The sequence below is a fragment of the Ambystoma mexicanum genome, chromosome 8 (genome assembly GCF_040938575.1).
Source record: "Ambystoma mexicanum isolate Mex_15411 chromosome 8, UKY_AmexF1_1, whole genome shotgun sequence".
Classification (NCBI taxonomy): domain Eukaryota; kingdom Metazoa; phylum Chordata; class Amphibia; order Caudata; family Ambystomatidae; genus Ambystoma; species Ambystoma mexicanum.
Window position 1 is genome coordinate 349962725 of NC_090929.1, and position 24624 is coordinate 349987348.

Genomic DNA, 24624 nt, shown 5'->3' on the forward strand with positions numbered 1-24624 from the left:
TGTGACCTACAAAATGCAGGCAGTTGAACAAAGTAAACAGAACACAAATTCCCTTCTACATAGCTCAGAAAGTATTATCTTGTAGAATAATTAACAGAGAGTGTTAAAAATAAATAGACCAGGACTCATCCTAGTTGCTTCTTTCAAGGAACTGTGTCAATTGCTAAAGTGAAGAGTAGGTTTACAAGCTGCTGCTCGCCAGCCTGTCTCCAGTGACCTCCAAGATTCATGGAGGAGCCTGTGTAAGCTGTAATCAAGGAAGAATTAAAAGGGCTGTATTGACAAGATTTCTGTGCGTAAAAAAGCCTCAAATGCACCTTATCTGGAGGGCTGGAGGTACATCTACTTTCTACTTAATCCACTTTTCCCTTGACAAGTTATTGCTTCAGTTTTTCTTCATCCACTCCTACATTTTGAATATAGGTTGACCGTTCCATTCAGTTAACTGAACAACTTCTTTAGTAGCCACAAAGCACCTCAAATACCTGAATACTATCAGCACCTGCCCACCATAAAAACAATAAAGACCCAATTAAAAAAGAAATGCAAAGAATCCAACTTTCTTTCAACAGATACTAAAAAAAGCAACCACAAGGAAATAAAAAAATGACTAAGATGAACTTGCAAAACACTATCAATTGTATTACCTCAAAGGAAACTGAAAACAGCTAAAAGTACTGCATAGCTAAAAGTGCATTAAAATTACAACAAATACAATCAAATAAACCTTCAACCTCACTAACATGACTACAAAAACTAAATGCCTGCATTAAATGCCATTGATTGACAGATCTAATTGTGTAGGTACATGTTAGTGAAAGTTAAACAATACATTAAAAGAATACTTGCCACAGTATCAGAGCAGATGACAAAAATTGCAATTAACACCATCTGATAACAGTGATTAATATAATTAACACAAACATAACACTTCAACTAAACCTTCAAATATGTAAATATTTATTAACACTTACTTTCACATCAGCCACACTCTTGCCATGTGCACAGTGTGAGTTCTGTAATCAAAAGGATAAAACTGCAGAAAATCGTGGCTTGTATGTATTTATTTATTATATTTTTTTATTTATGGTTTTAAACCTTTATCTTTAAAGTCACATAAAATCCTCCATAAAAAACATTAAGATTTCACCTAAGCATATGATTTTCCACTTTTCAATTCACAGCATAAAAAAGACGAAAGCAAAAGGCTTTTTATTCATCTTCATACAAAAGTAGTAAAATCCATAATATACCAGAAAGTGCAGTTCTTGTAGAAGGACCCGCTGAGTTTCTTCCAGTATGTTAATCTGTAGACAATCAATTCTAGTTGTTTTCCCAATCGAAAACTTCATTAAAAAACTTTATCCAGCTAAAGATTATCGAGAGGTGTTCACCAAGCAGGAATAAAACACGCAGTTCTTCTGCATCACAAGATTGTCTACTTTCAACCAACTTCCCTACATGTCCGGTTCTTAGGTCAGTCAAACCAGTACTAAACAGTGTAATATGTTTTAAAGTTTCGACCTTCCTTTCCAAGGCACACAAGCTGCATCTTGGGTCAACAACCTCCTGTTTGTATGCCATCAAAAATTGTTTTGTTGGATATGTATTCAGACAAAATCTCATAAAGTGATGTCTAAACCATGGGCTAGGAAATCTGGGTAAAGAAGAAAGTTGTACGCTTTGTTTTCTTTTCTCAGATTAAATTAGCATGCAAGCAATGTTTATTTTTAAACTCAACCGTCGGAATCCAATCCTGTTGCCAGACCTTCCTTTTAACCTACTCTGGGTTTTTAATGAGTGTTTCCTGTTTATTTCCCAGATGTTCTAAAATAGCCCGACAGCCAGGGACCCATTGCCTGTTTTGCATTTATCCGGCCGTGTGGGGATGACTTACCACTTCCTGGCCCCTTCCAAAGAAGTGATTGGACTCAGACAGGCAAAAATAAGACAACATTTAGACCAATAGCTATACTAAAACATATAAATGGCTCTTTATATCTGCAACCACAAAATACACATATGATTAGTCACATAGAAACATAGTAAAAAAGGTTAATCACCGTTAGGAATGTAGCAGACAACACCTTCATCATGGCCAGTACAACACTGCCTAGTCCCAAAAGCAGGTAGGCAAAGAGATCACGTGCACTAACGGGTTCTGGAGCGGAGCGTCCTCCCTCTCAGTGGAACTGCATCACCCGGGGGTCCAGATTCGAACTGCTCGCCACAGAGGAAAACCCTCTTCTCTTATGGGGCAATATTCCCACCCTTCTAAATTGTGACTGCCCTCGGCCGAAGAGCAGATCACAAGGAGAAGGGGTACATGGTGAAAAAAAACAGCTAGAAGTAGAAAATCCCAGCTCCCGTCTCCTCACATTTACTCCCAGAACCCCTTATCACTGCACCTGCAGAGCGCTCCGACTCCCTCTCAATCTCGTCCTTCAGCGGACAATATAATACTTATTCTCCACAGTAAATCCACTCTGCAACAATATTTATGTGACCTTACTTTTCCGTCGCTACTGGAATGCACGTTTATTCTGCTGAGCCCAAGGAAAGAAAAATGTAGGATCTTTATTACCGCAATGGGAGATGAGTGTCCAAGAAGGCTGCGCGCTGACACCAGGTTGTTTTAGCTTGCATTTCGAATAAGCATTACATTGCCCCAGAAGATCTGTATTTCACTTAACTATTTCTGTGGTCAATATTTGGTATAGAAGGCCAGGCATAGCATGGTGAACTTTCGGAATAAGGAGAGCACCTTCCATACCGTTGTTGCATAGATAGATGTTAAACCTAATTCATATCTGATAATGGAGGTAGGCATTATCCTTCTCCAAAAGGTCCCCTCTAGCAAAGCCCAGTTTTTCCAGAGAATAAATAAAAAAGCCTCCCTGCCGTGGATTAAAGTTGAGATCACTTTTGTTTTATAAAAAATCAGCACAAAAAGAATTTAAAATGTACCATACTTTTTGTGAACCATTAATCCCTGGGCCATCAAAACTTTTAATGTTCGTTTTTAAGTCCAGTTGACGGGGACTATCGCAAACACTAGAGTTTATACACGCACCCAGATCGGTCAAAGGTAAAAGTTGGGTGTGGACTTCATGTCCCAGTTGCCATTTAAAGGGGTATTTCTTCCTACCCCTCATGGAATGTAGGACCAAGATGTTAGTTTTAGATGTGTTTATCTCAAGCCCATTTTGGACCATATATTCCTGCAGACCTGCCAAACTACGCTGAAGGCCTATAGGTGTCAGGTCAATCAGGACGAGATCGTCTGCCTACATGATCCATGTTCAATTCTGGTCGCCAAGCTTGAGGGGAAAGGATCTAACGTGATCCAAAGTATCATGAAAATCAGTTAAGAATAAATTAAACAAAGTGTGAGCCAATGGGCATCCTGGTTTCAACCCTCCGTGGCTGCTGACGTCCTTGGTCAGCAGGCCCAGAGCGTTTAATCTAATATGGACCTTTTTTGAAGTGTACAAAGCCTCGATTGCCAACAATAAATCACTAGGACAATCCCATGTCTCCCTCTTAGAACATAGCAACTGTCTGTCGACACTATCAAAGGCTTTTTTCATGTCAACAAAGGCCAAATAGATTTTTGTTCCACTTTTTAAGGAAATTCAGAAGAAACAGGTTCAGATCAGTCCCCACCCCTTTTCAAAGCCAGTTTGGTGGGAGTCACACCTATTTGTTTGGATTACCCATTTCTGGAGATGTCTCAGAAGTAAAGCTCCAAATAGGTTACCCAACACATCCATGAGGGCAATAGGGTGATAACTGGTGGGATCAGCTCTATGGCTCCTCTTGAATATGGGGACTATTATAGCTCGCCTGCAAGTCTCTGGAATCTCACCTAGCTTCCTCATCTGAGTAAAGATCTTAAAATTAAAAGGGATTCAGCCTCCAGGAGCCTCTTTGATCATGTTGTTAGTGAGGCCGTCAGGGCCTGGCGCTCTTGGCGGGTTTGCATCCTTAATCAAAAGCTCAAGATCTAACTCATCCAATGGAAAAACCCATGCTGTTCTAGTTTTTATAGAAGGTAAATGCTACAACCCACCCACCGGGCTGAACAGTTTCCCATAAAATGTTGTCCAATCCTCCTCCGTGACCAAACATAAGCAATTCCGTCCTTGTGTCACTTCTAGATTTGTTTGCCACTTTTTGCTACTAACCTTTCTCATCATCATTTAACTTTATTCGGCCTTCGGCCATGAAAGCACACATATACAACGTATCCACACACAATTCAAATACAGAAATAATAGCAGGAGAAGAAAAGGGCCCCATGGGATGGGACGAAACTTAACACATTGTCGGGCCCCAGGCCAGTTCTAATTACAACTACGTCAGTAGGCCATAAAGAGGACTACTGTATCCAGTCAGAGGCCCCACAGATCTTACCCCCAGGGGGAATATGTTGGCAATGGCATAGAACTGTGCCTTCATGGCATTGACCTGGGCTGGGATGGTAGGCTGTGAGATGTGGCGTTGCACTTGTAGCAGAAGTGCTTCAAGCACCTGGCCCAACACTGCGCAGAATGTGGGCTGTGCCATGTCGTGCATCATTGCCACAGAGTGCTGAAAGGTGCCAGTTCCAGGAAATTGTAGGACAGACACTAGCTTCAGCAATGGGGGCACAGCTGTCTGGATGTTGATCCTGCTCCCTATGTCATACTATATTGTGGTGAGCAGCTCTGTTATGGTCTCCCTGTTGAGGCGGTATAGGGTGACTAACTGGCTGTCAGTGAGGGTCCAGGGTGAAGGCCTAACCCTAGGGATCGGTGGATGCCTTACTTGAGTTCTCCTCCTCCTCCTGTTCCTCCTCCTCCTCCACCTCCACCTCCTCCCCACCCCACCCTCCCCTGTGCTCCCTGTGCCCTGGCCTGGTTGTGCTCTCTACTTGCAGGGGCAGCATGAGCAGCTGCCTGTCCCAGCTCACAGTGGCTAGTGATATGATATATATGATAGGTTATTTATAACGTGCTTAATACCAAGAGGTTTCTAAGCGCGGACCCGGGGATCAAACCCTTTGCTCCGTGTTGTCTTGCTTCCAAGGCGAGCACGTTGCTGCTGAGCTATCCTCCCGTGGCTACATGGTGTTGGAAACAGTGTTTTGGGGTAGGGGTGTGCTTTATGTAGCCCTCTGGGGTGGATTGGGATCACTAGTGGCTTAATTTCAGGCAGCTGTGTTCATTTTCCTCCAGCTGGAAGCTGAAGGTAACTGTGTTTTCAGCAGTATTATTGCCGGTTTTCAGCGCTAATTGCGGTGGACATAGACTTGTGATGCCTCTGTGTTTGGGCCTCGTGTGGCCGGCTATAATAGCACCAGCTCATGATCCGGCGGAGCGGTATTGGTGGCGCTAATTCCGTTACTGCTGCTTTTAACGTTACCACCGGCCTTGTGATGAGGCACACTGCCTTTTACACCTGTGTTTCCAACAAACTATAGCCCTTCCCATACCCTGGCTAGTGTTGGGGATGTAAATGCAGGCCACATTAACACCTGCCTGTCAAAAAGGATTACATTTGTGATAGTGGCTATGCTGAGAGTTTGGTGATAGGTGGAATTTACTATCTAGTGCGACCTTATTCACTGGCAATGCACTGATGGGTGTTATCTATATGTATGTTACAAGACTTAGATACAGAACTAATGTAAGCAACCTTTTATTTCAATAAAATTGATAAAAGATGCTGTTTTGAACTTCACATATTCCAGAGGGAGGAGGCCGAACATCCTGGCAGAAAACTTGGTTCCAGAGCAGTAACCCTTTCACCAAGAAGACACACTTCGAGAGTCAAGTAAGTTTAGCTTGTTTAATCTAGAACATTATCTGTGTAAAACCCTTGCTAATTAGCAGCATGTCAAAGCGGAGCCACCGTTCATAAACACAATTGTTATCTGCTAGACACTGAGTGAGGGACATGTAGAAAATGCACAGGGGGGCAACATTGATTCTATTGCTTAAATTTGAGGATCTGCCGCAGGTTAAGGGACTTCCACATGGTGGCAACTACATCATCCGAGATCTCCTGAGGCAGCAAGGTGCGAAAGTCTACTCAGCTGAAAAATTGCAGGCATCAGTAAAGAGAATCAAAGAGATCGTGGGAGAACAAATCCCCCACAAGAAGAATCTCCTCTGCAACCATCTCACCTTGCTGGGCCATTGGATTGCAAAGCTCAAAGTCCTGGGTGAACATATTTGCCCAATGCCTTCTTTCAGCCTCCCCCATTGCCAACAAGGTGGTGTACAACAACCCCCTCGAATTATGCTTGGGCCACACTAAGATATCCGAACGGTTCATCAAGAAAATGTAAAGTCATTTTTCTCCAGCAAGGTTTGTCAGGCATTGTAGCAACAGATCATGAGATGTCCGAGCGTGTGTGTGGAAGGATTGCTTTGCTGTGGAGAATAATCTCCCATCCCCTTTAAAGATAACATGTCTAGCTACAGCAGATCAGTGCAGATTTGAGCTAGCTGATTAAATGGGATTAGAGGGTTCCTTCCCAGAAATTAGAAGTTCGACGGAATGCTGCATGAAGCAGAGCCTTGAGGGTACTTAATGTGAATATGCAAGTAGAGACTATTCCCATTGCCCTCCTGCTAGCCATCATGGCAAATAAGAACACAATGCTTCTGGAGGGAATTGGTTGGTTGTCACTGGTTAAAGGTGCAGGCTTCAATGATATTGTGGGATTTTATTCAATGTATTGATTCATCTTCCTATAGTGCAGTTACATCAACAGAGCTGCAGAGCAAATAGAAAAGCCAGCACTAAATGATTATAAGCCTGCACAGGCACTTACATTGGGAAAGAAGAAGACAATGACATTGCTATCTAAGCATATTCAGGAATAAACAGGCACTTTGGAGATTGATGGCGCAACCCTGAAAGCGACAGTAGGTTCAGAGATGAGACAACTGTTTTTAGAGAGAAACAGAGGAATTAGCAATTGGTGGCCGTATCTTGCAAAGAGTAGGCGGTTTTAACATGGGCTGGACAGCTGAAGTGAAATGGCTGAATTGTCTAGATTAAGTGATTGTCCGGGTGTTGGTGCTATAGTACGGTGCTACCCTTAAGACATAGGGGATTTTGAGTTCCCCATAAAAAGGCAACAGGGACCTGTTACGTTTACACTTTCACGTACACATGTCCACACTGCCTTATCTTTATCACTGGCACAGCAGAGTGGAAAGGGGAGGTAAAAAGGCGGCATACATGCTTGTATGCCACCCTTTTGCACTCTGCCGTGCAAATTAAGCAAACACTGCTTGCTATGTACACATGGCAAGTGGCGTTTACAATGGATTCCTACGGAGTCACCTTCTTTTTGCTGTTGAAAAAAAGCAAGTGGACTCCATAGGAACCCACAGCATTTGCACCGGCATGAAAATCCATATTGGTGCAAAAAATGCTGAACGATCTGTATTGATCAGAGGAAGGGAGTAGCAGAAGCATACGTTACGATCCGCCACTACTCTCTGCTATGCACATATATGAAAAGGAGCCATGACGTGTATGAATGTTATAAACTTCTTTTTATTAATTTCAACATGGATACATCAACCAGACCCCACCCCCCCCCTCAACTTCGGCCGTAGCGCCAGTAGGTCCTTCTTTCCTGTTAGCCCCCCTTCCAACCATTTAACCATGAATGTCCAGCAACTTTAGTCTTTGGGGGTGCCATTGTTCCCTAAACTCCCCTTTCAAGTAATCCAGCGTCTCACCCCAATCAGCTGAGAAGCTCCCCATCTTATTAGCCGCATACGTTGCCTATTCCATCGAAACAATGTCCCACATTTTCCTTAACCAGTCTTGCTCCGTAGGTATCATTGGGCTCTTCCATTTCTGTGCAATTAGGGCCATTGCTGCCAAGGTAAACGCCACTTTTGCCTTAGTGCTCCCTCTCCTCTCCCTTTCACCCCCTAATGCCCGCTTCCCCAGCAAGATCTCCCGGGGGTCCTGACTGCCTCCCTCCCCTAAAGCCTGGGACTGGGCGCCAAATGTGCCTAATAAGGGGGCAGTCCCACTAAATGTGAGCAGCCGTACCCACTTCCCCCGCAGCCCCTCCAGCAGTCCCCTGAAGTTGCCGGGTACATCGCGTGCCGGCGGGCCGGGGTATAGTGCCAGCCGTAGATGTATTTATACTAGGCTTCCTGCAGCTGGGCCGCTTTAGCCACCTTCGGAATCATCTTCCATAACCTCTCCGGCATCGCTTTCCATTCTAGCCCCCAGTTGTTGCTCCCATCCCCTCATGTACGCCCAAGTAACCTTCGGGCCCGCGCTCTCTAGGAGTCTGTATAGGTCCGAGATTAGACCTCTGTGCCTTTCTCCCCCACCCACCCCGAATTCCTGCTTGCATTCCTGAAAGGTTTTCACCTTTTGGTTGTGAAACCTATCCCTCAGCGTCCTGCATCCCCCCACCCCCTTTCCCACCCTCGGAACACCCCCCCCCCTCTCCAACCCCGGCGTAAAGTCCCCATTATTGAAGATGGGGGGGTAAACGGGGATGGAAAGGACGTAATCCCCCGCCTCTCCACTGCACTGTCCCTGGTGTCCACCATTCCCTTTGCTATAGCACTCGGGTAGATGTGGGGCGGTCTCAACCTTCGTGGAAGCCATAACACCTCCCCCAGGTGATGTCTGGCTACTGCTCTATCCATTTTCACCCAATGCTTATTGTAGTCCTCCGCGAACCATTCCCTAATTACGCGGAGCTGTGCAGCCTCATGTTATCGCCTGAAGTCTGGAAGAGCCAGGCCTCCCCGCCCTTCGGACGCAGTGAGTAGTCGCCTGGACAAGCGTGGCCTCTTGCCTTCCCAAATGAATTCTTTGACCGCCCGGTCCAATTCCTTAAAGAAGCTCGCTGGGACGGAGAGTGGAATCGCCTGGAATAAAGTACACGGGGAACCACAATTTTAAGGACCGCCCCCTCCCTTGCCAGGGTATCCTCAGGGCACTCCACCTCCTCAGGTCGGTCTTAATTGCATTTAACATGAGGGAATAGTTTGCTCCATACCAACCCGCCATAGAGGGGGTTCTCCAAACCCCTAAGTATCGTAACCCACCCGGGCTCCATCTAAACGGGGAGATTGCCTTCAGCTCCTTCGCCTCATTCTCTTCTAGTGACAAGTTAATCAGTTCTGACTTCTGCCAATTGACCCGCAAACCCGATGCCTCCCCGAATTTGGTCAGCAACTCTGTGCTCTCCTTGATGGACTCCTTCGTGTGCGTCAGCGTGAGCAACATATCATCGGCGAATGCCGCCACTTTATGCTAGTATTCCCCCAAATGGTTTACCCGGAATACTGTCTGCCTCTCTTATGGCCAGAAGAAGGGGCTCCAAGTATATAGCGTAGAGCAGCAGGCACCGGGGGCAACCCTGTTTCGTCCCCTGCCGGAGAATAATAGAATGGGACATCTCTCCATTTACCAGGATGCCTGACATGGGATTCTTATGATTTACCTCGACCATGTTGATGAACTCTGACCACAGACCTATCTTTTCCATAACTTGAAACAGGAACGACCACTCTGCCCGATCAAACGCCTTTTCGGCGTCTAACGCTATAAGAATCGCCAGAGTGGTCGTCTTCCATGTTTTCTCCACCATGTGGGCCACCCGCCTGATATTGTCAGCAGTCTGCCTCCCTATCACAAACCCTGTTTGATCCTGGTTTCGCCAATATTTTAGTGTACATTTGTGCCTCAGTGTTTGAGGGCACTAGGTTGGTACGATGTGCAGTCTTCAGGATCCTTGCCCGCTTTATGTATGGGTGTTCTTTTAGCCTCCTCCATCGAGGGGGGGGTAATGCTACCTCTGGGCCCAAGCGAGTTAAATAGTTGCGTTAAATGCGGAACCAGCAGATGGGAGTAGGTTTTATAAAAAGATGCTGGATAGCTGTCTGGACCCGGGGCCTTGCAACGGGGGAGTGCCATTATGGTTGCTCTTACCTCGTCCTCCGTAATAGCCCGTCCTAGCTCCCTCCTCTCTTCCCGAGTTAACCGTGGGAGGGGAAGGGCCCCCAAGAATTCCCTCTGTGGCCCAGGCAGCGGATTCTGTGAAGAGTACAAAGCTTCGTAGAATTCCGCCATCCTCTCCTTTATCTCTTCAGTCCGAGTGAGTCTCTCTCCCCTCTCGGCAGTTATAACATTCCGTTCCCTGCTTCCCCTCAGAAGGAGAGCCAGAAGTGAGTCTGCCTTATTAGCCTTCGCGTAGAATGTTTGCCTAACCCTCAGCATTGCCTCCTCTCCTCCTTTTTGGTCCTTAAGATCCCCAGTTGGCCCTCTGCTAACCTGTATTCCCTGTACACCTTCCTTGTGGTGGGGGTCTCCCCATGCGCACCCTGGTGGCCTCCACCTCTTTTTCCAACTGAGTTTCCAGCCCTCTCATCAGTCTATTTCTCTCCGCCTTTAGAGCGATGAGTTCCCCCCCTCAGAGTAGCTTTAAAGGCATCCCACCTAGTATCAAGGCTTGTGTCCGAGCTATTATTCCTCTTGAAGTCCCGGATCTTACTTACAATCTCCTCCTGCATCACCTGATCCTTCAGAAGTGCCTCTGGGAATTTCCAGCTCCACACCCCTGACCTTCGCCTCCCCAGCTGCAGCTTCATCTGCACGATCTTGTGGTCTACTATCCCCATGGGATCCACCTCGACTGATTCCACCCCCCCGATCAGGCTTGCGGATGCCCAGGTGTAGTCGATTCTTGATTGGGTTCTATGGACCTCAGAGAGAAACGTGAACCCCTCCTGCCCTCCCCTTAGCGTCCTCCATACATCTCGCAATCCAGCTTCTTCCCACCGCTCCTTCAGCTGGGGAGAGGCCACCGCTCCCCCCAACCCCCTCATCTTGCGTTCGGTCGCCCCCTCCTGTCAGACGCTAAATTGAGATCCCCCATCAATATTACGTGCCCCCTCGCGAAGTCCTGCAGGATACCCAGTGTCTCTCGCATGAACTGATCCTGACCCGCATTCGGGCCGTACACTGAGGCTATGGTGTAAGACGTGCCTATGTACTCTCCCCTTACCATAATGTACCTCCCATTTTTGTCCCCAAGTATATCTTTTACTCTGAAGTCTATCCCCCTCCCGAATGCCAGGGCCACCCCCCCTTTCTTTGTGGGGCCCGATGCAAACAGTATCTGAGAGAATCCCTTCAGCCGCAAGCGATTCTGGTCCTTCCTCAATAAATGGGTCTCTTGCAGCAACAGGACATCTGGCTTATGGGACCTAGTGAATTGCTTGAATTTCGTTCGTTTAAGAGGGGAGTTCAGCCCCCTAACATTGTGTGTTCGCCACCTGAAGACTGGGCTGTTGTACAGTGCGCCCCTCTTGGTTGACTCACCCTCCCCTTACCGGGCCTGCCCTGGATCTCCCCCCACCTGCGGTGGGTGTTCTGGCCCCCCTCCTCTCCTCTTTTACCTTCTGCCTCCTTTCCCCTATTCAGTAAAGCCTGTGTTGCTCTACTAGTCAATGTAGATACTAACATCAAGTACCTCAATTAGGATCTAATACCAACCAAGGTGTATTTTTAGGTATCTGGTAACCTTAACACCTCATTATTTTACTCTTTTGAGACATTGGAAAAAGAGAGGTCTCGTATATTGTATTTAGTGTGGTTTCTCCTCCCTCCTTGTGTTCACTAGAACAAGTCAAAGGTTGTCTGTTCTTACAAGTTTGATTGTTAAATTTGCAACTAAGCATTTGTTAACCTAGAACTTGTCCTTACTTGTAAGACCAAGCTTTTTTTATTTTTCTATTTTATTAACTCTTTGGTGATTTGCACACAGCAATTTATTCACAACATTGGTCACCTTGTACCTTGCCTATATTCAATGCTTATGGTTTTTAAATTTATATGTTTTATATTAAAATTGTTCTTAATAGTATTAACAATGAAGTTAGGTTGTATTCTCCTTGAACTTCTCAACACCATCGTACTGATTTATGTTGTAGTATGATAATTTGTGTCCAATCTCTCTCGAATGCCTAAAACCCTATAAAGTATAGGAGCTTTATGTTTTTGATCCTTTAACAAGATATGTCAAGTTGGCTCCTCACTTGCTCTATACCTAGATATACTAGGCCCCCAGGCCCCCCGAGCGTCCCTCTCCCAACCCGCACCCTCTTCCTGATTCCCGCTCCCCTCCCGCCTCCCAACCCGCTCATCCCCGCTCTGATTGGGCCGTGAGCCCAGGTTGAAAGGGTCTAGCGACCCTCCTCGCACCGGCCCCTGCATTCACTGCAGGCAGCCGACGCGAGGTGAGGAAGCCCATCCGGGCACGCCGCATATTTTTTTGGGAGCCAACTAGGCCCCCAGGCCCTCCGAGCGTCCCTCTCCCACCCCGCACCCTCTTCCTGATTCCCGCTCCCTTCCCGCCTCCCAACCAGCCCATCCCCGCTCTGATTGGGCCGTGAGCCCTTCATCACTGGTCCTCCCAGGGCAGCCCTCAGCCCGGCAGCCCCAGCGGCTAAGGGCCCCAAGGCCAAGGGCGGCTCCAGGAAGTGTCAGCAGGTGTCCGCAGGGGAAGCCAAGGAAGCCACCAGACACCGACAAAACTGTAAGTGCTGGCTTGGGTGGGGGGTAGAGCAATTACTCTACTCCAGAAAGCTCCTGCCACTCTCACTTACCTTTCAATGGCCTGCAGTCTAATGTTATCCAGCACCATAGCCCGAGAGAACCACACAGATTAGCCTGCGCCACATCTAGGCAGAAATGTGATTGTTAGCATATGCCACACTTAGATGGAATCTCTAATAGCCTCTCTGTGGAAAGTTGAATTTAGAAGTGCATTTAGAAGTTGAATTTAGAAGTGTGCCCAATAGCCTCTCTGTGAAAAGTGGAATGATCTACTATTACTTATGAAGGCATCAGCGGAGCCTGGAGGAGGCTGCTGACATGATTTTTAAAGATGCAGATTGCACAAGTCTAATTACAATCACACTAGTGATGTCAAAAGCAGAAGTAACAACAGTGTACTGGTGCATAATACCATAATAGGATGTGAGCTGCTCGCTGGAATAGGTACGCAATCTGTGCAGCAACTGCTACAATCAACCAAGTGTTCCCCTGTTGCACTCAAGTCGGTAAAAATAAGGCAAATCGCAGAGCCTTAACAAGTACATAATGGCAAAATGTTTAACATGGATACCCACTTATCTACGATTAAGACGTTTCAATTGTTTTATTTGTACATCCAAAATATGTGTGCAAATGATTTGTTACAAATGTCTGATACCCCTTGTATTGTCCTTGTGAATACATTCCAATCTACTGATAATTATGCCCAGTTGACAAGTATACACTAATGGGAAACATAATTGAACCAAATACCCATGTTTGTGTCCTGGTGAAGATTGCCATCATCTGCACCTTTGCACAGCTGGCAAGTGCATAATGGGCAAATGGGGGCTACAAAATCCCTCAGTACAAAATATTGTATTCCTAATGTTAAGGATTTCAATCAGGCGACGCACACCTTAGTCTCGGCCCAGTATGCAGTGTGCGATTGAAATAATAATAATAATAATAATAATAATAATAATAATAATAATAATAATAATAATAATAATAATAATTTAATAATAATAATAATAATTTGGCATTTATATAGCGCTACGAACCCTCAGGTATCTGAGCGCTGCTTATTATTACCCACGCTGTGCCACTTGACCGGCTATGTTTATGTTAGATTAGATTCAATATTGAGATGATACACCACTCATATCACACCTCCTTTTCAAATACTCTGGGTCACAATGGACCAGGAACCAGGCTGGTTGATAAAATATAATATTTATTTATTTTAAAATTCAAAAGAAATCATACCATTTTTATTATGGCGCAGCAATCACCAATGGGGTGATAAGAACAACAGGAATGTAAGCAAAGCACTTAGTTTAACCTTCTGTTTACACAACTACAAAACACCAGGGAATAGGAGCACTTTTTGTTTTAGGTAAGATAGCACCTGAGTTAGAATTTCCCCCTGCAAGGTTCCCTCAACCCACAAATAATCCATTTTAAGTGGATAAACAGAATCAGCAGGTAATCAGGAATGACAAATAAGAAACAGAATAGAAATCCGACTTTCCCTCCCCAAACAAGAGAGAAAAACGGATTTAAACCCTGTTAATGCTAAAATGACGCTCGGAAATGGATGAATAAATGAATGAATCGGTATAACTCTTGAAACAAAAACAATTCTTTACTGGAGCAACACTGGAAAGATACTAGCAATCACAAGCAATGGATTGAGCAAAAGCATACAATTAAATGGAAGATTTAAAACACTTTTGCAAATCCTGCCTAAATTTACCAAAAAATGGTTTTTAATAAATATGGGTGAAATATTGTAAATCAGGATGCTTACAATATGAAAGTGAAATAAGGTCTCTAGCTGTTAAATTGACTGAGTTACGCAAGATCTAGTGAGGTGCATTTTTGAAAAAATGAAGGTGCGAAAAAGGAACAGAAACCAATTTTGACAAGGACAGTTTTACTCTACACTAGTGCATTCAGGCTAGGCTACCAGATTGAGACACAGTAAGCCCCGGGGTTGACTCGCAAGTTCAACCCTAGCACCTCCGCGCCCGCCCTGGTGGACCCATTCCGATCACTCCAAACAGGATTAATAGCTCAGGATTTTACAAGACAAAATTATTAAATATGTTGGTGCTAGCACAAGGAATCAAAGACAGGGTGGCAAGAATGATTTTGACAATATTACAAGTTATCAGGATAAGTATAGGATGACTTAGAGATTGGGATGGAACAAAGCAAGGCAAGGTATACTATGAATTTCTATGGTTCCTATTGATACTCACAGTCCACTTTTAGTTTTTGGATTTTGGACAGTCTCAGCGCTCGGGTTGGCACGTGGATCTGGTCTAACAAAGGAAAGCCAGACAAAATCAGCGGGCATGGAACAGCTGGGCATGGACTGGTTGCCAGGTAGTTCTTCTGGTTACTGGACAAGATAGGGCATCAGGAGAGCAGGATGGCAGCAGCATGCAGTGAGTGGCAAGCCAGGTTAGTTCAGGAGGCTTCCCAAAACACCACAGCGTTTCCCTTGGTTATTGGGATTATTTTAGATGGAACAAAGCAAGGCAAGGTATACTATGAATTTCTATGGTTCCTATTGATACTCACAGTCCACTTTTAGTTTTTGGATTTTGGACAGTCTCAGCGCTCGGGTTGGCACGTGGATCTGGTCTAACAAAGGACAGCCAGACAAAATCAGCGGGCATGGAACAGCTGGGCATGGACTGGTTGCCAGGTAGTTCTTCTGCTTACTGGACAAGATAGGGCATCAGGAGAGCAGGATGGCAGCAGCATGCAGTGAGTGGCAAGCCAGGTTAGTTCAGGAGGCTTCCCAAAACACCACAGCGTTTCCCTTGGTTATTGGGATTATTTTAGAATTGAGGCCTAGCTGAAGCATATCAGCAATGCTTGGCCTTGTGGTTGGGATCTGGAGTTTAGATGGATAATTCAAGATGAAGACATAAACAGACAGAACGCCGTGCAGGAAATCAGGAATCGGTCAGGAATCAGTCTCCCTCTGTGTTGTCAGGGGCTCTTATTTATAATGCCAGGTGACATCATCACAATATATGACAGGGGAAGGCTTTACTACACACGCCCCTAACAATAGGATTGGGCAAGGGTAGTAATCTCCGACGTGCTCTCTGCTGGTTGGATTTCTAAGGGGATGATGTTAGGTTTATGAGGTGAAGTTTACAATGTTCCAACACTCCCACATTTACTTTACTAAAAATCCGATTTTGCCAAAAACCTAAATTTCTTTACTTGCAATCTCTTGGCAAATTATAAACACAGGTCACATATGATGTGCAGCACAGATTAGTCCAAACCTCCAGTCTGTGCGACCTTGTTTCGCCTTTCTGACAATATTTTGGTAATTTTACACATTCAAGATTTGGCCTAAAATTCCACAATTTTATACACAAATGTGAATTGTCCCCAGGGATGTATGTACAAAATCTTATGTTTGCCACATTAATACTTTCCTTGGAATTGGTCATATTTCATAACTTCTGTTCCCCATGCAGCAATAAGTTCTACCAAGTTTTAACAGATAGCCCACATAATTACATTTAACACTGCAAACTTTTAAATTTCTGCTCATTCTTGCTACTGCAATAAGAGTCTTTAAAGTTTCTTTATAACATAGTTTCTGGGACCAAAAGTCAGTCCCTTTGTTACTTTATCCTGTATTTTTCCCTTCCTTCAACTGCAAGCAGCTGTCATTTCCTCCCAGGCAAGGGGGTTTCCAGTCTTAATGGAAGGTTTTATGGTCCCTTCACACTTGACAAGTGAGTGTCCCAGGACTGCTATTGTCCCAGCCTGGAGCATAGACGAATTTCTGACTAGCATGTGAACTTTCATTGTCCTATCCTATTCAAAGTTTTTCAAGCTGTACTTCGCACCTACGTGTCCTGGCTTTAGGATGTATCTCCCTTCCTTGGAGGAGTTTCAGAGCCGGCAACAAGAATAATAGGTTTTCCTGAGAGTTTGCAACTCCAGCCTGTGTGTTTTAAACTGTTTAATTTCTTACTTTGGGTCTTGAATGAAACAAACCTATGACAGAAGATATCCTATGTGTGTACTGTCACCACTAACATAATTCCTTTACATTGCCAAGTAAGCAGGCTTTCATTAACAATTGAGTTTTAAACAGGTAATTTTTTTCTCTTCACAGCCCATTTTTCCACATGTGTCAAAAACTGCTATCATTCCTTTCTTTAATTCGGTTTGCAGCTCCTCAGATTGCCACTGTCTTGGCAGCTGTAGTCATTGTCCTTGCAGCAGGACTCTTATCTAAAGTATAGATACATTTATCCTTGACCTGGCTCAAAGAGTAAAAAGTTTCTTTGAACTTCTGTGCCTGGATACATTATGTCAAGAAATAAACGTGTGTTCCTGTGCGAGGGAAAAATAAAGTTGCTTTTGATTTCTCTGAGAGTTGGTTTAACTGGGCCTTTTTACTCACATTGGTTTCAGAATGGCAGGTGGAATTGGCACCAAAGCAGCATTTTGAAAGGGTGAAAATGTTTCATCCTGAAGGGGAATTTGTGGCTTTTGCAGCAATGCAGTGCTGCCGGTTCACTTGATTCCATATATATGTCTCGGAACACACTGGCATGATCCTGCAGTCTGTCCCCTGTTCCACCCCGCCTGAAATGTGGGTGGCATGCCATTTTTCTGTTGCTGCCAAAACGCAGTTTTGATGTCCTGGTGCGCACAGGAGCCAGCGCAGCCAGGTTGCTGTTTCTAGCGCAAATGCAGCTCAGTGATGTGGGACAATGCGTTGAGTGGGTCAATATATCCCACACTAATCATGTTTTGTCTATTGTAGAAGGCCCTGTGTGCTTGAAAGAAATCCTAGGTTGAATGACCCCCATAACCACAGTGAAGTGATCTTTAAATTCTAACATATTTTGACAAGTGTTTCTGGTGTTGTTTTCTTACAAATACACTATTCGGCACAATAGATCGAAACATTCAAGGAGAATCATAAAATCCACCTGGGATTTTTGTTTTCAATGCTCCAACATGGGCAATTTTACTCTTCTTAAGGGAGAATTCTGAACATTCTGTAATGTTTCATAAGTGCTGCCATGAAGTTAAAGATCATTGCAAACAGCCTGCACTAGAATCTAGGTCCAGATTACTAATAACAACTGCACATTAGCATATCCTCTTGACACTACTGAGTGTCTTTAATTAATAATTTGTGTTGCAGTCGTTTTTCCACCAACTGAATGCTGATATGTCCCATCACAGCATGGATGTTGCTCACAAATCCATGAGATACACACATTTTGCTAATTGTCTAAAAAAGTTTGTGGAACCCTGCATTAAGGGAAACCAACCGCCATCCCACCTTATTAATGCCAATAAGCATGTCCTTCAAAGGTGTCCTATCCAACTATATTGTATCTTGCAAAAATAGCCATTGTTTCCAAGACTGTTGTTGTATCTATTGCCACTCTTTAAAAAAAAGATTTCCTCCGAGCAATGCAAAGTCAGCCTCCCCTAAGAACTCTTTTATGTGGATTGTTATGTGTGCGTGAGAATTTTCCCTGTCAATCTTTATGTTGCAGTCACATAAAATGTCCCCTATTACATACGTCTTCACCTCTAACGTAACAAAGAGACCTTCCTCCTTTGAACCACTTGGCAGCTGAACCCCCAAGGATCCTGGAATTGATTTGGCTTAGAGCAAAGACTGATACTTTCTCGACTGAGACCTAAACATTATTCCACTATTCATAAACCTTCCCCATAACAATTCAAATGCTCCGTACCCGAGATAGAAAAGCGCAAACAGCGATAGCATCCCCATAACTTCAAGTAAACTCTCCATACATAAATCACAAGTTAGTAAGTCTCATTGTTCTTCCTGTTTTCAGAGGTGTAGTGAGCTTCCTGAATTTCCTAACACCTGGGGCCTGCTTTCGGGTCTCTGGTGGTCTCCCCTTTATTTTGGGCGCTTGAACTTGTTTTTCACCTGTGTAATTCTGCGTCAGTAGATCGCCCCCCACCAAGTTCCTTATAACTTGCTCAATCTCCTCAGAGCCCGAGAGAGAGTAATGGTCATCTCCTAGTTCCAAAAACCAGAGCGAAGGGATACCTCCACCTGTATCGGATACTTCTTCTTCGCAACCCTTTCATGAGTGGTCTACAATCCTGCTGCTTCCTCAAAGTCGAGATCAACAGGTCGTGAAAGATACATATCTTATGCTGCTTATATCCCTCTTGATTTTGCCAAAAATCATTGCTTATCTGCATCGTAATAGCAGCGTGCAATGATAACTCTTGGGCCACTCCTAACTCTGGTCCAACTAAGTGCTCTATCTATTAATAAATGCAGTCCATCTTCATCAGCAAACAGAGGGTTCACAATATCCAGCATCACTTTCTCAATCTTGTATCCAGATTCCCCTTCGTCGTCCGGGATTCCCAGAAGGCAGAGAATACATCTTCTTAATTCCTCTATCCTATCCTCAGATTTGGTAACTCTTTCCTTCAGTTCTGCCACTCAGGCATGCAATTCTTAATTTGCAGTGATTCCAATGACCACAGTTAGTTTGTGCCCTTCTAATGTGACTCTTGAATGTCGGCTGTTTTTCATTTTGTGTGTGTGTGTACTAAGGGAGGTGGGGTAGTGGAGGTGAGTTGGTTATGGGGCAAGTCCCTGTTGTTGAACAATCAACCACAGATTCTTTATGTAGATTGGTAAGCATCTTTAATGGCAGTCAGCAGGGCAACATACTGACACTTCACATGACAGGGCAGAGAACCCACGACTCTACGAGACTCGGCGCAGCAACCTCCCTTTCTGGCTGTCCAGGATTTATATACAGTAAAACACACACATTCTTCTATGGAAGAGGAGGTTCAGACATTGCATGATCTTAACAGGAAACACTTTTACAGCACAATATGAATGGTTCTCAGAATATGATCCATATACATTTACAGAGTTGTCACGCCTTGGTGAGCAAACTTTAGAACAGAAGACATTCTATGATAAATTTGAGTTATTCTGCAGTGCATGCTACTTCCATGGTTCTCACAAGGTTTGAATTGAGGAGTTAAACCTGCTGTTACTAATCCCACCTGATACAGCTGCTTCGCCTGGTGAGGCGGCACTCTGACACACGCTTAGCTATGCCAAATAGGAAATACGTCAGAAGCGAGGTCTATAGAAGCAGGCAACATCTTGCAGTTAGGACATATGCACAGTGGCATAGGGCATTGCAATTATGGCAACATGGCAATTATTAACATGGCTGTTGTGAATGGCTATGTCTATTCAGCAAATGGATTACTGGGCACATTGGGCCTCGTTATGAGTTTGATGGTAATTTGTGGGAAACCATCTGAATGATCACCACACTCAATTACCGTTACTGTCACTTGGTCCGGGGTGGAGTTGCCAAAGGATTTCAAGTGGTGCTCATTCCCCATTTTGTAAATCCATAGGACTCCAGGAGGATTTTTGGCAGATTTACTGCTGGTGGAATTATCGCACGGTAAATCCACCGATGTTTCACGGTAAAGTGGAGGATTTGCCTCCAGCAACAAGCTGGAGGTGATTCCTCCACTTTTCCTCCAAGAAATCATTGGATTTACCACACAATAATAAAGCTGGTCCCAAATCATCCAAATGTTAGAATTTGGCAGTGCTGGAATAGTTTCGGTAACTCAATTGGTGCCACTTTTTGTCCCGCTCTACCAACCTTGCAATGAGGCCAATAGAATATTTGAAAAATAAAAATGTACCTGCCACCACAAACCCCTCCTACGAGAACTTCACTCCAGTCTAATCAATCACACCTTCAGGGGAACAGACTGTCAGTATGGCATATCATGACAGTGTACTTCTGCAGTGGTATTCAAGTACATTATTTGAGTCGTAGAAGGCCTCTAACACTGAGCATGGATAAATCTGTAGAACCATTTCCCGATTACCATGAAACAATGTAAATTTAGGAGCAGAACCATCACAATAAGAATTATCTGCACAATGGAGGTTAATAGGGATCTCATAATGTTTGTGACCCAGGACCTGTTGACCCAACCTGACTCTTGATTTTCATGAAGGGCATTTCCGATGTGGGGAATGTGGGTGACAATATCAGCAATGTTGCAGGCATAATTTGTGTTTGTATATGCAAAATCCACAACAATTGCAGACAATTCCCCTTTGGATGCTAAGAGGGTTCTAGCGCCATTACGGTTCTGGGGGACCATTGCACGGATAGCTGTCAGGTCTCTGCACTTTAATTCAGAGTAGAATTGAGTGCCTTAATAGTGTTTGGAGTCCGAATGGAGAGTTCATTTCTGAATACTGATTTTCCTTAATCAGGTTTCTCAGATGCTTGGGCCTCTCTCAAACCAAGATGTTGGGGAAGGGAATGATGCTTGATTGGCTCTAGGTTGCTAGGCAGCTGCTGGGAATCCACCTGAGGGTTCTAAACTGATCATCCATGAAAGCAGACTTGTTTTAAATGTCTCCTGAATTTAGAAGGCCAATCAATAGGTCAGAGAATCAGCCACATAAAATCTTCAAGAAGTCTTTGTGGGACATGATCCAGTAGACACTGGTGGGGCGCAGCTATTAAGATATTATTTTTGGAGCAGCAGGGTAAAAGTTAAACACTTCAAGATTCAGGACATTTTGAAAGGTTTAACCCTTTGGCGTAATTGCCATTGTAAATATTAATTCAAGGGGAAGGCACCAAAGACTTTTGACTAAGGTTTGTAGCAGAGACACCAAGCTAAGGCTGCATAGCGGAGTAAGAGGTACGAGCATAGTAGAACGTTGAATGAGGTATGCAGTAGCAAACACAGTGCCAGGCTGCATCACACTTAAAAGGGGTCGCTTCAGGGAAAATAACGAACAAGGCATTTGTTGTATGTGCAGGCCGCTCGCTACAGTGAATAAGAAGCTCCCATTACTTACTGTGCTCTAAAAGAGCAACACAGCTCTGCTGTAGATGAAATCTGCATCGGGAAAGGAAACTAAGTGGCTCTGATATGCGCATGCGCAGATGGAAAGTGCTCTTTGTGAAAATTCAGGGCAGTATATGTAAATAAAGTTTTAAAGTGAAAGTAAGTGGAAAGAAAACCTCTGCAGTTTAAAGGACTCCCAGAGCTAAAGACTGCAGAGAAAATATAGTAAAATAAGAATATTGTAACAAAGACTTAAAAATATTGGAAGCCTGCAAGTTTATAATGTATATAGAAGACATAGGGCCTCATTCCGACTGTGTCGGTCCGGTAACAAGGGTGCTGGTAAGCCTACCGGTCCCACTGTTACCGGACCGGCACAGTGCAACTCTGCGGGCAGGTGCTGTCCTGCCCGCCAGGGTCAGACCTGGCGGGCGTAACGGCACCCACCTGCAGAGTTACACGGAAGACTCGGCACCATTATTAACGGTGCTGGTGCTTCTGTGTTCCCCACTTCCTTAGAGTCCTATAGGAATCTATGGGAAAAGGGAGTAGCATTTTACCGGCGCCTGACTTCCCGGACCGCCGGAGCTGTAATGCCCCGGTGTTTCCGGCAAGCCAGACGCCGGTAAAATTTGCAAGTCCGGCGGCAACCTGCTGGTTTTACTGGCACGGTTACCACCAGACTTGTAATGAGGCCCATTGTTTAGATATGGAATAGAAGTAGGTTTGTTTTGAAGGAAGAATTCCAAAGAAGTAACAAAGGGTTCTCATCAGAACGCACTCAAGAAACTACACAGTGGTATTAAACGCCTTCAGACACTTGAAGGCACTCCCCAGAACGCTCACACCAGAGAAAATAAAACCCCCTAGGGAAGAAGGGCCAAAATCGATCTTTTAAGTATAACAGCTTTAATCTCACACAAAGATAAGAGCAACAGCAAAGATCTCTGCTGCAGGAACATTATGGCAAAAAAGGGTACAGTCAGATACTTAAGAAGGGACACATCGTCATTGTGACTTAACACCATACAGTAAAAACCTGCGCGACTGGTTGGTGTGCGCCTACACATGATCTGCCTGATGCCAGGCTATATGTTCCAGCCCAGTCCCTCCGCCTTCCATCACATGGGTGCTGCAGCGATCACCTTCTTCTTACAGACGAAGGTCAAAGAACACATTAACTACACTCCTAAAACAATGCCACTTCATCATTATCCTGTGCACCTGACAGGTTTTAAGACTGGCACAAGGGAGGTTCTGGGGCGCTTTGACCACCACACAAATATTTCCCTCACTCCCTCTCGCGCCATCCGGCTCCAAGGTCTCTACCCTTGTTTTGAACTATAATTTATCCCTCCCAATACCTTGCAATACAAATCATATGATTGTAGCTCAAAGACGTGCAATGTCTGTTCTCTTTGAACATTCAGGACTTGTTACTTTAGGGTTGGTGGTCGAAGGTCATCTGGTGCCATGGAATTCAAAGAACTTGGGTCTTAGTCAGTTATATAGGCTATAACCCTGGGGATGGGCCAGGTCATACTTTGGCCAATATGAGATAACATGCACACCAGGTGCCGGTCTATGATCGTGGCCTTGTAGGGCACATTCCTTTCGGGTAGAAAAACATCTTTGCAACACTGTTAGAACAATGAATGAGCTTTGTGCTGATTGGGGACGTGGGTTGTCCTCATGGGAGCTTGGGCATGGCTGGATTTTTCCCTCTTCTCACAAATTAGGGCCCAGTGCATGAAATGCTGCATTCGCCGCACAGGCCTTGTCTCCTAACTATGGTTACTAACATCTATGCAAAATGGCAGTCTTGCTTGCGCCCTGCGCTACACTATGTGGGTTGATTCTATGGGTTGATTATATTGGTTGGGGACGTACCACTGTCAACCCCCCACCCCCAGCCCATCATAGTGCTTCGAATGCAGCTCACCTTGCTCGAAAGTGCTTAGGGGGTGGAACAGGGTCACCCCCTTCCCAACATTCCCCCCTTTCATTACTTCCACAGTAACACATTCCTTAATGCCCCTGTGATCGTACTGTCTCCTCTCTGCTTCCACATATGGCTGTGTTCTCTTTATTGGCACCCAATCCCTGCATACGGACCGCAAACTCTCCCACCTATGCGTGTATTCCTCAGGTGAGCAAGTCATATAAATGTATCCCCGATCCCCCGCCAGGTCCACTCAAACCTCTGTGTAATTCTCTAGATCCGGGAGTGGAGTAATAATAGTGTGGTATGGCCGTCAACTTCATCCCCATACAGGATGGGGAGCATTTCATACTTCGGTCCACTCTGTGGGATATCAGTCTGAACTTCACTTTTGTCTTGTGAGGTGCTTTTGAAACCCCAATTGATACCATTATTCTTGCACTACTTGGTGCCGCATTGGCACATGATCGGGGGCCCAGTTGGCAGGTGCAGAAGATAACTAGGATGAACACAACAACATCTTCATGATCGCTCTGAGCCAAGATGGGGCACAGTTGAATGCGAGGGTGAACCAGTCTCTCTCCTGTACTCCTCCCTCCTTCTTCATGTGAACACCCATCCCATGGACGGCTGCAATGATGTGGGATAAAAACGCATTGTCTGCATCTTCTGGAGGCACAAATGTGCAGCAGGAATCGCCAAACTATTTACAAAACCTGCCTTCCATTGCTGTTAACATGTCCAGAAAGAAGCAGTTTTGCATCATCATACGTCTTAATGCAAGCAACTCAACCTTGATCATTTGAACCCGTTCTCTGTGTCATTCGCGAATTGGCCCAGCACCCAGGGCACGATTTGCAGCCATTTGGCGTTTGCTGTGGCCTGCACTCCCGGCAACAGTAGATGTGCGAAAAAGGATTCTGCTGACCTGAAGAGTCGGTACTCCTCTGGTATTTCATCAATCAATGCAGATTCATCTTTGGAAATGTAATTCGATCATTTCTTTCTCTTTAGTTGTTGGAACTGTCCTTTCCCTGGCAGGATTCAGACCTCTTGTGTGAGCAACGGGTTATTTTCTTCTTTTTCCGGATACCTGGGGACTAGTTGGCTCCTCGGCAGGCAGAGCTCCCCCTTTAGGTGTTCTTCTGAGATTACTAGTTTCACTGAGTGCAGCGTGG

The 24624-nt window shown here is 44.9% G+C and overlaps 1 protein-coding gene across 1 annotated transcript in view; it reads left to right on the forward strand.

Moving 5' to 3' along the window:
* Nucleotides 1-24624, forward strand: part of STPG3 (sperm-tail PG-rich repeat containing 3) — a 494984-nt gene that overhangs the window by 145659 nt on the left and 324701 nt on the right. Inside the window, exon 4 of the mRNA XM_069612157.1 lies at nt 5735-5817. Coding sequence (XP_069468258.1) covers nt 5735-5817 — 83 coding nt within the window. The remainder of the gene's footprint in view (nt 1-5734; nt 5818-24624) is intronic.